The following is a 13,606-nucleotide window of genomic DNA, read 5'->3' on the forward strand; positions in this document are numbered from 1 at the left end:
AAGGTTCGCCTGGTCCACATCTTCATTTTATTCCCACCAGTTGAGTTTTTTGCCTCATTTACAAATGTGGGGCACATCTTCATCTTCCTTGCTGCAACTTTGGCTCTTCCTAATTATAATTATGCTGTCTCTTACCTGCAGTTTGTCCTTAAATCCCCAAGGACATCCCTTTCCAGCTTATTTTATTTACCAGCAACCTCTACTCAGATGCTACCCCCAAAACAGGGTCACAAACTCCTCCTTGAGAATCCAGGCAGTAGTAGTGGAAATGGACAGGAAAGCACAGATTGAGAGACATCATTTTGGAGTTAGGATTGACAAGGCTTGTAAATTGGATGTAACGGATAAAGGAACAGGGGAGAAAGAACAAATACAGGTTTCAAAGTTCTAAAAGGATGAAATGTAGATAGTGATAATTTTATTATTATCCAACAATTGCATTTAAATATTAGTTTGCTTTAATCAATATTTTAAAATGAAACCAATTTTTCTTCATTAAAAAAATACATGCAGGGCAATAAAAAAATGTTCAAGAACAGGCCATTCCAACTTCAAATTAAAAACTTAAAAGTATTTTAAGCAACAGCATGATGTAATCCAATTTTTTAAAAAATCAAATAATAGACAGTCCCTCAGATCACAATTAAAAACTCCTTACTGGTGTGGAGATGAGGAGAGAATTTTCATGGGTTTTATAAAATACAGAACAAGAAAATAGTATATAATCAAAGTATTCTTTAAAAATGAGTATTGGTGACTTTTCTCACAATAAAGAAATTATGTTGAAAGAGAAATAAAAATGACATATAGAGAATAAAGTTTGTTATACAACTTGTAGTAAAAAGGAAAATTTGATAGTACTGGATGTATATTGTTACGGTTTTAGTACTGAACCACAATTGTATGCAGCAGAAGGGATCCACAAACTAATTTGAACACAATGAGATTTTTCCTATTGGTATGAATTTACGTGAAATCATTACTAACACAACAATAAAAAATACATGCAAGCCATTAAAATAAGCAAGGCACATCAATAAAAACTGAGGAAGTGAAACTGGCCTTTTATTCTTACTCACTTGAAGTCATTACAAAATTTACTGGGCTCTTGGTTCAAAGGAAACATAATAGACGCAAATATTTACCTTTTTACCACGGTTTCATTCTTAGGATTCCTCGGTGGGTCTAATGACAATGCTGTTAGACAAGTACTAAGTAAAACCATTCAACATGTTTAGTTATTATTCTTCAGCTTAAAAAGGAAGCACCTTAAACGCAAAGTGTTACCAATATTTGCTGAATATTCATCAATATTCATTGCTGATAGATGAAACAGAGAGAAAGCACAATGAACACTGATATTCTGTGATTGGACATAGTCTATGGAATTGAGTCATCTTATTGTAGTAACTCAGACACCATAAAAATTAGGACACAAGAGTTTCAACTCCTTTTCATTTAGGATAGGTAATAGGGGCCAGCCACAAAACACAGATGATAAATTCAATCCTTTCAGATTTCATTTTGGCTAGCATTTCCATTTCTTCCCATACTAACCTTTTATCAGGAGATAAAATTAAAAAAAAAAAAAGTTGATTCAATCAGGTCCTTCCCATTCCCCCTGTGTGTGGCAAAAATGTAGTTAGAGAAAAAGAAAAGAGGATGGAAAGTCAGAGCTGAAGATAAAGAACTTGGAAAATCCTCTAGAGGAAAAAAATGCCTGAAGTAGGAAAACAATCTCTCACACAGCAACATGATTTAGAAAGAAACACCCATGGCAACTATTTCGAATCCTCTGCATCTGATTCCTCCTTGGTGATCAGCTCTGCCATTAATTTACTGTTTCTAATTAAGACGTCACTTCTGGGCCTCAAGCTCCAGCTATTAAAAAGTGGAGAGGGGCCAGAAATTAGACTGAATAAATAACATCTGAGGAATGTTCAAGGACGCAATTTAAGAACAATTCTTGTACAAAAAGTTTTCTTGCTGAAATTTCCCAGTGGGGAATAAATGCTAAATAATCAGATGTAGTGGTAGTAACTGAATTCACATAACAGTACAGAAGAAACCATTACTAACTAAAAATGAAAAATGGAGAGAGAGAGAAGGCACAATTTCCAATTTTAAGAGGGAGAAGAAAGGCATTCACAAATTTGATACAGTATCTGTAAGTAGTGACCAAGTGGTTAAAAACGTGGAAATCGACACAAGAGGGAGGAGATATGGGGATATATGTATATGTATAGCTGATTCACTTTGTTATAAAGCAGAAGCTAACACACCATTGTAAAGCAATTATATACTCCAATAAAGATGTTAAAAAAAAAATGTGGAAATCACATGACTCATAGAAAAGCAGTATCCCCAGCACTGATGAATGCAGATCTAAAGATAAGCAAAAACCTCCCACTACACCACACCACACTCATACTTAGCTGGGTTGAAGACCTCCAAGTGCCCTTTCATCCTGAGATCCACCATCTGAACCCCAGTTCTGAGATTAAGTGCAGGGGTTCTTCATGTGTCCTGCTGCAGATCAGGGGGTATCACATGATGGAAAACTGACACAGCAACCACACAGTGACTTATGCTGTAATCTGAGATTACAAAAATCTCAAAAATTACAAGGATTACAAGGATCTCAAAACTCAGATCCTTGATCGAGGTCCTCTAAAAAGTTGCAGCAATGACACTTGGCATTCACACAAGGAGCCAATGTCACCTGATCCTCATTACAGGGGCATCAAGGGGCCTGGCTAGTGTCACAGCGCTCAGAAATGACATGGCAAGGGCTACAGGCCAGGTTTCCCTGAGTCCTGATGTCACAGTGACAAATCCTCTCTACCTGAGAGCTTTTCGGAGCTGTGGACTTCTCTGAAGCTATTTCTAGTTTCAGTCAATGACTGGCTTCGGCTGATTCTCCACACCACCCAGTACCCAAACAGGCCTCGCTTCTACATCTGAAACTTCCTCTTGGAATAAGAAGGCATTTTCCTCGTGGCCCCAACAGTTCCCCTCCTGGAGTGGCAAATGATGAAATACCCAATTTAGTCCTTATACTATCGCCTTCTTGTTCAAAGTTAATGAGGATTCTATGATACTTTACTTCCAGGTGTCTTAGATTCTCTACTGTATGTCATTGACACTGGGAGACCAAATTCTTGAAGCTTAGACCTCATGGGGGAAACATACAAATCTGAAAAGCTTATCCATTTAAATAGACACATTGTTCCCATTTTGAAGGCATATATAAGAGCAAGATGCTAACACCAAATTAGAAATCATCCAATTCCAATTAGAAATCACCACATACCAAATATTGGACCTATGGTCTTTCAAGCCCATCAGACCACTCCAAAGCAACAATACAAAGCTGAAGCGGTGGCAGAGACATTTTCCCCACTTGACGTTTGAATTATTTTAATAATAACAACTAATTACCAGGTCTTTTCAAGTTACACATCTCTTCCTGTAACTCACAGAAAGTATATTTATCTTGAAAAATGCTACTATCACAAGTAAACACATCTCAATGACTGTTAAGGAAATAACATTGTCCTCCACCCATTTTAAAAGCATTTTAGGGAATCCCACTCTTCACAATAATGGTGCCTTTGAAAAACACTGTTAATACATTCTTCATCTGCACACATCTGTTTTTAATGAAAACTTCCTCATTCAAGCTTATGAGTATAGCCAACATTTATTTAGCAGTTACTCTGCCAGGTACTATCCCAAGTCATTTACATAGATCATTTTATTTAATCCTCTTAACTTTAAGCAGTAGGTACTATTACATCCCCCATTTTACAGTTAAGGAATCTTGAGTGTTTTAGGTAACCTGTCCAGGTCACTCAGCAACAGGCAACAGAACCAGACTTGAATCCAGAGAATTCCACTCCAAAGCCCATACGCTTAGCCACTTCTTGAAGCATTCTTATGATTTCATATCAGAACTATGGGTAATTTATGAAAGGTCACCATTTCTCCTTTGCTGTTTAGCCTCTTTCCTCCTTGTCTCTTCTTCCGTCTTCCTTCCTGCTTCCTCTCAGTCTCTCTAACTCGCACCTTTAGATTCCTCAGTTTTCTTTTCCAACCACAGCCAGGAACCTGGCCTCACTCCAGCTCCTAGTTGGCAACAATGCAAGTTTAGGTGGGAGCCTGTTGGGAACCACAAGCAGGTGGCCATTGGCAGAAGACACAGCGGAACTGCCTGGGAAGCGTGAGGTTACCTACATGTCCATGATGACGCCCCACACTTGGGTAAGAAACATTCTCCGACCCTTCCCAGGGACGCATTTATTTTCATGGTGAGGTGGAGATATGTGAGGAGCCCTCAGACTCTCTGAGGGAAATGTTGAATTTAGCAATGCAAACTCAGAGCAAGATGAACAGCTGCTAATCTAGACTTTCCTTCTTTAATACTTCGTCTGCTATGCATTGAGTTGGAAATTTTGGAAACTTAGGGGTACAACCTGCTTCATTAAATCATATTTCTTCAGGGTTACTGGGAACCAAAAAGTTTTGCCAAAATTTTTCTGGGGAAAAAAAAAAGGAGATCCTTTATTAAAAAAAAAATTTTTTTTTAGAGGGTTGGTTTAAATAACACATTCAATTACATTAGCTCAATTTATTAGATACTACATCCAAAGCTTGAGTTGGAAAAGGAGCTGGTCTCTGTCTACATATTTTTCTGGCAGCATGTGAATGGCGTCACCTGTCAGTTGCAGTAGGCAGCAGATGCATGAGCTCAGGAGTCGGCCAGACCTGCATTTCCACCTTCCAGCAGTGTGACCTTGAGCCAGTTACTTAACTTCTTCAAACCTCAGCTTCTCTGTAAAAAGGTAGGGGCATTAATGTTCGCCGCCCGGGGGTTGCTGTACGGATCAAGTGACATCAAGTCTATGAAAGTACCTAGCACAGAACTAGCAGAGTAGGCATTTAATAAATGGTTGTTTTATTTAATTTTATGTCATTTTAAGGGGGGAGGAGAAGATGTACAGACTTGTTATTAAGAAATAAGGAGACAGAAACCGTAAATTTGTGGTCTGTAATTTTTCCTTCACTTAAGAAAACTGTTCACCAAAGCTATATTTTCAGTTAAAATAGAGAGCAAAATCTTTTGCAATACCTCTCCCACCAAAACCTCAACTTTTAGTAATCAGACACTTCGAAGTCTGACTGCACAATGTATGGCTATCTGTGTTATTACTGCTACATACATATTTACAACATAAAATTCACGAGAACAAACACAAAAAAGTCAACAGGGAAATGCTGATGGTCAGATGTAAATGTTAGGCTCTTGTAGCCTATCAGAAATCATCATTTACAAAGAAAAGATGAAAAGTACGTGATTCACAAAAGAAAAAATATCAGTAAATCAGAAATTCTACACAATAAAGAACATTTATGAGGAAAGTTTATATGGAAACATTATGTTTTCCTCTGCCTAAAATTATCTCAGATTTCATTTTTAGCATTATTTCCAGTTTGATTTTTAAGATAAAAAAAAAAAATACGGTCACCACTGCTTTGCTCAACATTTCCCTTTGGGTAACAACATAGCCAATCCTATTTTAAAAAGCAGCCAGTGGGGGTGCTCACTGAAGAAACAGAAACTGACAACTGTAATGCACGGCAGTCTAGCAACAAATAATTTGCAAGACACCAGTCCCAGAAAGAAACTAAAACGGGAAACTATGATAAAAACTGTTCTTTGCATGAGGTTACTGGGCCTATAGCTGGACAAGTCTCCCACTGCCCAAGGGGCTGAAAGGCATTTTCTATGTAAAGGATGCAGTGTCTAGGAAGGAGTTCAGGCCACAGTGACTGTCAGAAAGCTCGGGTTACGGCAAAACCTTCAAAAAGTCATTTCTAGAATATAATCAAAGCTCTCCTCTGCACAGAGTCAGAGTGGTGGCAAGTTCCTGGAACTGGATTTTTTTGCTGAGTTCAGCATTAAACAATCTCTGTGAAAGCTCAGATAAGCTAGACTGAATAAACAAGCAGCAAAGTAAATTTTCCCATGGAGTTTCAACCACAGCCAAATGCATTGTGCTGTTTCAACCAAAAAAATTGTGCATATACCTAAGTCTACCCTCCACTGCCAAAAAAACTATACATAGTTGGCCAACTTTCTAGAATTCTCTTAGTTTTGATAATGTTAAAAGCAATGACAGTGAGGCCTCTTTTCCTCAAATACATTATAAATCTACAACAAGCACGTAGTATTTTCATAAAAATTATCTATATTCCTACAAACTGTATTATCTCTACTGATGTTAAAAAAAAATTGAGTGCTTAGTTGGCATCTATCCTGATTACCCCAGGTCCAAAGTACACAAGAGTAAAAAGTTAGAGATTTCCAAAAGCTTTTTGTTAAGGCACAAGCCCTATTTTAAAAAACAAATCCTTAAAAGGTTCTGTGGGAACAGAATTTCAATGAGAATTTCATATATTCAAGTTTATCCTTATGAAGCAATAAAAATGTTTAATTAAAATTTACACGTTTGTTTTGAAAATAAAATACTTTTTTACTAATTTCAGATTTTGTGCTCATCTTTCGCTGTTACTACTTGTACAGATGTCTTTCTACTAAAATTTATTTGGGGTATTTGATAGACCTCTACCAGGCTTCTCAGGGTATCCTTTCTCAAAGCACCCACAGAGAGAAAAGCCAAAGTCACAGACAGAGGAAACTCCTCTAGAGGCAGTTATTCATTTCCTGAGCTAACCCACTTCCTTCTTCAAACATTTTCTTCTCTTCATCAATGTGTTTTTTTGAAATCAGCATCAAAGGCTTCTTGCAAAATATACTTCTGGGTCTGGGGCCTGGAATCCAGGCAAATGCCAATGGCTGTGTCATTTCTAATATCATCACTGCAGTGATACAAAATTAGAAGGCTCCCTGCAATGTTAAACTGATGTTTTAGCAAAAGAATCCAGATCATTACGAGGTAGAGCCATGTTTAGAGAAAATAATTGTCACCAAAGTGAAAAACTGAACGCTACTCCATTATGGAAAATTATAGCAGCTTCCGTAATAAGGAAATCAATTTTTAATCTTTTAAACCTTAAGCAAACTTTAATGAGTTGCTGGGTTTCTTCACATTAAGGACAACATTGGAGAGAAAATTGAAAGTCTCATAATTATTAAAGTTCATATATTTTATTAGAAATGTATCTCCTCAATGACTGTTGTCTTCACTTTAGTCAAAGCAGATATAGAAGGCTGAACAGAAATTTGGCTACTATGCCAACTTGATCCCCCAAGACACGGAGAATCTCCCGACCTCCACACGGTTTCCATCCCAGACCCCCTAAAGAAGGGGAGGGGCTTAGGGAGCCCTACTTTGTCATGTACCGTCAATAAAGTATACTGTATTCAGAAAAATAAAAAGAAAATTTGGCTACTATGATTCTTCTGTGCTAATAATACAAAATGTTATTTAAAAAATCAAATCAGTCTTTACCTAAATATAAATATAAAAAGCTTTATTTATTTACCAGCAAAGAGTGATACCACAAAACAAAGGAAATAAAGTCTCTTAAAATGTTTATTTTTGTCAGAATAGCTGACGATTTTCTATTAAGTCTTTCGGTTTATTATTATAATAAGCATTCCCCCCTTGAAAAATCCATTCAAAATATCTCAATCCTTGAGGTAAAGAACTTTAAAAAAAAAAAAAAAAACCCGATTTTTTTAAAGAAAAAAGTTCTTAAAATTCCTTTAAGCTTGATAAATAGAAATAATCTCTTCTTGTTCTACTCTGGTGAACAAAAATGTACTTTATACAGCAAAATATCCAGTCACTTATTGGCAAACTGAAGGTGAAAACTATTCATTTACATGTTTTATTCAAACAGTGCAATACTGCCACGTTCATATAGACTTTTTTTTTTTTTTTTTTTTTTTTTTTACAGTTACCAACACTCTTCTGGCAAAGACAAGGCTTTGAAATGGCAAAAGCGACACAAGTTTTAGATCTCAAAGCTCTGGAAAGGAATTAATCTGAGTCTTCATCATCAAGATAGTCCTCGGCATTGCTTAATGTTCGGACTGCATCTAAAAGGAATGGGGGAAAAGCAAAACAGAGAAATTACAAATGGCTCAGATTTTGTTTTCACTTTCAAAGCTCCTGACAATTCAAAACACTGTAATCTTCCCTCAGACCTAGGGGTTGTATTTTCCCCAAGGATATTTTTCTCCTTTTGCTTTCCAGTCTAACTGATTAGTTTCTGTTGCCACAGAGGCTGACAAATACATTTGTCTGCATGTTACCTAGACATGCAGAAAAGTAAAGCACATGGTGTTGAGGTACCATTAGTCTATCTCAAACAAAATACGACCAGTCACATGCACCATGACCAATGTGGAACACACCAGAAGCCCGTCCACCCTGACAACTGTGCTTCCAACCTCCTCTCCCAATGACAAGTGCACAGGTGGCTTCAGTCAGTCGACAACCCGTGGCCTTACCTGAGGGCAAGGTCACTGGGTAGAAAGATAACTAATGAGGGGGGGAAAAGGAAAAGAAAGAGAATGAAAACACAAAAGCTTCAGTTTCATTTTAGAAAACATTGATAAAGTATACTCAGAAGCAAAAGAAACTGAAATGAAAAATAAAAGTTTTAAAATAGAAAGAGCTGAACCCCATCAAATGTTAAGTCAACCTTAAATAGAGTTCAAAAGGAAGACATCTGATCTTTAACTGTTCACCTGTCCAGTCAAATTCAAACTGTCTAGTCAAATTCCTATAGCAACAGGTTACACGAGGTATAGTTTTAAGGGGAAAACTGAAATGCAAGTATAAGCACATTGTTAGAGCTCAATAAATGTATGTTATACATAGCACCCAGAACATGGTCTCTAAATACTATAAGCCCATGCTCATTGGGGACATGACTGATTCCAAGTCTGGGGAAGAAACTGTAAAAGGTAGACCTGAAACCTCTTGTTATGCCATAAAACAAGGATCCTAGCAAAGACAGCATCATTTTAAAAGGGCTCAGGATCCAACCAGAAGAGGCCTCCACTAGCCAAAGATAGGCTACCAGTAAGGAAACTATGCTGGATTAAAACACAGCAAATATTTCAACACACACCAAAGAGAATTCATTGGCCCCCTTCGAAAAATAATAGGGAACCAGCAGGTTATTTTGAAAACTCTTAAAAGGCAAAAATCAAGCCTTTATTCTGCCCCTGATATACAAACTATTGCTCTAGTAACCAAACAGTTGATAAGGGGAAATTTTTCTTTATAGAATGTTCCAACTAATAACCAAGAAAGGAGTGACAAAATTAGAATATCACCATTTTGCAACCATTAGGGAAATAATGAATCTAGACAATGATCATCCATGGATGCTAACATTGCAGGACAAGTGACAAACAGATATTATGCGCCTCTGATAGAAGAACACAATTTACTTTATGAAGTATTCTTCCCTCTATCCCTAAGATAGATAGATAGATAGATAGATAGATAGATAGATAGATAGATAGATAGATAGAATCCAAATCTAATCAAACCTCTAGATGTAACACCAATTGACAAAAATACAGAGGACAGAGGAGCAACAAATAACACTGCGGGAATGCATGCATGCAATGTCTACACTGGGAAATTCAGGGAAATTGGCCCAGTTTCTTTAACAAATAAACTGCAAGGCTAAACAAAGAGGAAAAGGAGAGGGAAAGGAAACACTAATTGAAAAAGAAACAAGAGACATAGCTATAAGTTTGGACCCTACTTTAAAAAACATAAATAAATAAGCAAAGAATAAACAAACTTGTAAGAGAAAATGGTAAATTTAGACCATCACAAGATGTTTGATGATACTGTAGTTTTTTTTTAAGTCTTTATAGGTTTAGAAAAATTATTGAAAAAAGAATGAAGGGGCAGGGGAGAGGGCAGGGATATAGAAACAGATTTATCTTATACAAGAGAGAGAAAGAAAGGTAAAAGAACAAGTGGCTTTATGCAGAACAGAGGTGGGCTTCAACGACTTCACACAAGCTTCCAAACTATTAGAAGTCTCCGGGTTGACTGTACTCTTCTCCATTCTCCTTACGAGGAGTTCTGGAGACCTGGGAGGAAGGTATTTTGTTCTGTTCCATACACACCCACAAACTTCAGGACTGGCCTTGAACTTGGTAAAAGTAGCCTTTTAAGCTAAAGACAGACAAATAGCAAAGCTCTTCCCCTTTCTACTTTGCTACTACAGTCCTGTGTTTTTCGATATTGGAGATATTCTTTGTCCTTCAATGGTTACTTCGGCACTTTGCTTTAAGCAAGAGAAAGATGACTTGCCACGGTGCAAATTCTGACCAAATAGAAAGTGAGAGCCAGGCAAATAAATTCCTTCTCCTTCCTTCCTTCCGTGGACTGCTCTGAGGCACAGTTTCTCTGGAAACTTCTCATATGGCCAGGTGCTGATAATGAGCTGTATCTTCATAGCCCGTCTTGGGGCATGACTATCACGGTAATGTATCCCCTAGTAGTGCTTCCCAGCCTCCCCTACCTCACTTCCATTTTTTTCTCAGTCTCACTGCCCTGGATTTATATGTTCCAAAGCACCAGAACTTAGATAGACAAACAAACAAATAAATAAACAAATGGTGGAGGGATAAACACAATAACATGTATAAATCTCATAGATGTGTTACGTGAAAGAAGTTAGACACCAAAAAGCACATACTGTTTGATTCCATTTATATCAAGTTTGAAAACAGGCAAAACTAATCTATCGTGAGAGAAGCAGAGGATTGTGAGGGAGGCTTCTGTTGTGTGGGAAGTGTCCTCTATCATCTGGGTTATGGTTAATAAGTTTAGGCACAGTGGGACTCCCCTGGCGGTCCAGTGGTTAGGACTCTGCACTTCCACTGCAGGGGGCCCAGGTTCACTACCTGGTTGGGGAACTAAGATCCTGCATGCCGTGTGGCACGGCCAGAAAAAAAAAAAAAAAAAAAAGGTTAATTTCAGTGTGGATTAAATCAGGTTAATGAATTTTTAAAAAGTGTAAGCACAGTAAAAGAAAAATCATCAAGATGTACACTTAAGATTTATGTACTTTACTTAATGTAAATTATACCCTAGTTTTAAAAAATTGGAAAAAGAACTTAAACTTAAAGGTTCAATCCTCAAGTATGGCTAGACCCCACCCTATATCCTAAAGTTACCCTTCATGGTAACTGTAACATGTAAATTATTTTGTCCCTATAAGAAATTCAAGATGTGCTTTTAAAAGTGGACAACGGTATCAGAATATACCTTTTCTGGTTTAGAGTTCGTGCTGGCAATTTGCTATATGGCCAAATATTCAAACTCTCATTCCAACTAGGATCAAAATACAAATTAAAATTTTTTAAACTGGATAATTGGGCGAATGAAGAAAAAAAAAGAGAAAAAGGTAACATGAAAAATGAAATACGAAAATTCATTTCTTGGCTCTGTGTGCCAGGCCCCAAGATCACCTCATTACTGAAATCAGTATAGCACAAATTTAGGAAGGTGAACTAAAGAAACTTGGAGTAAACAGAGAAACAGAACACCAACATCCCTGCCCTTTTCTACAAAGACTACAGAAAAATGAGGAGAAAAAGAGAAAAGTTTGCCACCTGCCTCTTCCAGCTCCAGTTGTTCATGTGGAGGCTTCTGGGTGTAGCTCTCTGGAGTCTGAGTAGGTGCGATAGTTTCATTGTCTATCACCATCAAACTCATAGTGTGCATGAGACTCTGATAACCTTTAGCTCATAAGAAATCTTACTCCTCAGTCAGGATGTTTTGGAGGTACCCATAAAGCAACGGGAAGTCAGTGGCAGAGAAAGGAAATTAGGTCATAGTCCTTCTTCCTGACCCAACCAAGGCAGCAGGGCGTGAGAGGTCCACCTCAAGTAAAAGTGTTTCTCCCACGTGGCTGCAAATACGGCTTCTCAGTCAAAATGTAGCTAGGGAACACCACTCAGCTGGTAAACACTTTCTCACTCATTTGGTAGAACCTATACACATCTATGCATGAGTAATTAATTACTTTAAAGGAAGACTTGCTCTGCCAGCAAACATTCATGGCTTAAAAATTAAGAAATCCCTAACTGCTTAACAGTGTACACTATACCTGAACTGAGGTTAAATAAGAATCTGGAACAAACACTTATCTGGAATAAGGGACACACAGAACAATGGATTTGTGAGGAGAACTATGATGGGAGTTTGATGATAGGTAAGGAAGATGATTCTGGGAAGTTCCCTTGGTAAGCCATGAAGAGAGGGGGGCTGTTTGCTTTCTTTAATTGACTAAAGCAGGAAACCAGGGGACTGATGTACTTTGCTGCTTCTGCTAGAAATGGAATATGAGACAGCATAATATTGACTCTTCTCATAAATCAAGGGATACCTGAGGGAGAAATAAGTCTTCCAAGGGTTCAAACATTAATGGGAATTTGATTCAAATGATAGAAACAGAAATGAGTATCTCATTACCCAAGTTTGAGAACTCTGAAAATGATAATACCCTAAGGATAAAATGAAAACACATGAACTTAGCCTCTATAATGGAAATTTCTAAAAAGTTGTCTTGGTGATTCTCCACCAACATGAATCAGTCTAAACTTCAGACTCTAAAGCAATACTAAAAAAGTCCAGAATGATGAGGAGCAATGCAAAGACTTGCAAAAGGTGAATCCTCCATTATACTAGTTCCTTTCTAGAAAACGGCAGTAAAAATGTATCCATTACAGGCTTATACTTCAAAGTGGAATTAAAATGCCAAACATGAGATAATTAAGTAGAATAAGGCTTGAGGAGTGAGAAAAAAGAGTTCAAGTGTTCCCTCCAACCAAGCATCTTCCACCTTTCTTTTTTTCTACCTCTCTGGGTTTCTCATGGGCCAGGAGGCTGATGATAAATGAAAGAGGGACAGAGGAGAGGTGGATGGGAAGAAGAGTTCACACCCTCCCACTCCCAGTACTCCTTTCTGGAATCACCATGTTAGAATGAATCTAGGGGAACACATTCAGCAGGCTACATACTGGGAAGTCAAATCAACAGCCAGTCTCTGAATAGTAATCATGAACAGTGCAGATGTGTTTAACACCTTCTCTTTCCTTTAACACCTTTTCAAAACCACCACACAAACTCTTCATTTTTATAGAATTGCATCTGAACTTTTCAAACCTCTTCTCCCACATCAATAGATAGTATCTTTAAGAACATACACTCTATCTTCAGACTTCCCTGGTGGCACAGTGGTTAAGAATCCGCCTGCCAATGCAGGGGACACGAATTCGATCCCCGGTCCAGGAAGATCCCACATGCCACGGAGCAACTCAACTAAGCCCATGAGCCACAACTACTGAGCCTGTGCTCTACAGCCCGCGAGCCACCAACTACTGAAGCCCGCGCACCTAGAGCCCGTGCTCCACAACAAGAGAAGCCACTGCAATGAGAAGCCCACACACCGCAACGAAGAGGAGCCCCCACTCGCCGCAACTAGAGAAAGCCTGTGCGCAGCAATGAAGACCCAATACAGCCAAAAATAAATTAATTTTTAAAAAAAGAATATACGCTCTTATCTTTAAGAAACCATGCATAGAACTGTGAAG

The 13,606-nt window shown here is 37.9% G+C and overlaps 1 protein-coding gene across 4 annotated transcripts in view; it reads right to left on the reverse strand.

The window, feature by feature from the left end:
• Window positions 1-7,476: 7,476 nt before the first annotated feature.
• OSTF1 (osteoclast stimulating factor 1) overlaps window positions 7,477-13,606 on the reverse strand; it is a 48,148-nt gene continuing 42,018 nt past the window's right edge. For 2 of the 4 annotated variants that reach the window (XM_082471109.1, XM_082471111.1), the window contains exons 10-11: window positions 8,483-8,513; window positions 7,477-8,068 (exon numbers count right to left, since the gene is read on the reverse strand). In XM_082471109.1, coding sequence (XP_082327235.1) covers window positions 8,029-8,068; window positions 8,483-8,513 — 71 coding nt within the window. In that variant the 3' untranslated portion in view covers window positions 7,477-8,028. The remainder of the gene's footprint in view (window positions 8,069-8,482; window positions 8,514-13,606) is intronic. The other 2 variants (XM_082471112.1, XM_082471110.1) reach the window with 1 other exon arrangement.

Source organism: Balaenoptera physalus (genome assembly GCF_965194825.1).
Source record: "Balaenoptera physalus genome assembly, chromosome: 7".
NCBI lineage: Eukaryota > Metazoa > Chordata > Mammalia > Artiodactyla > Balaenopteridae > Balaenoptera > Balaenoptera physalus.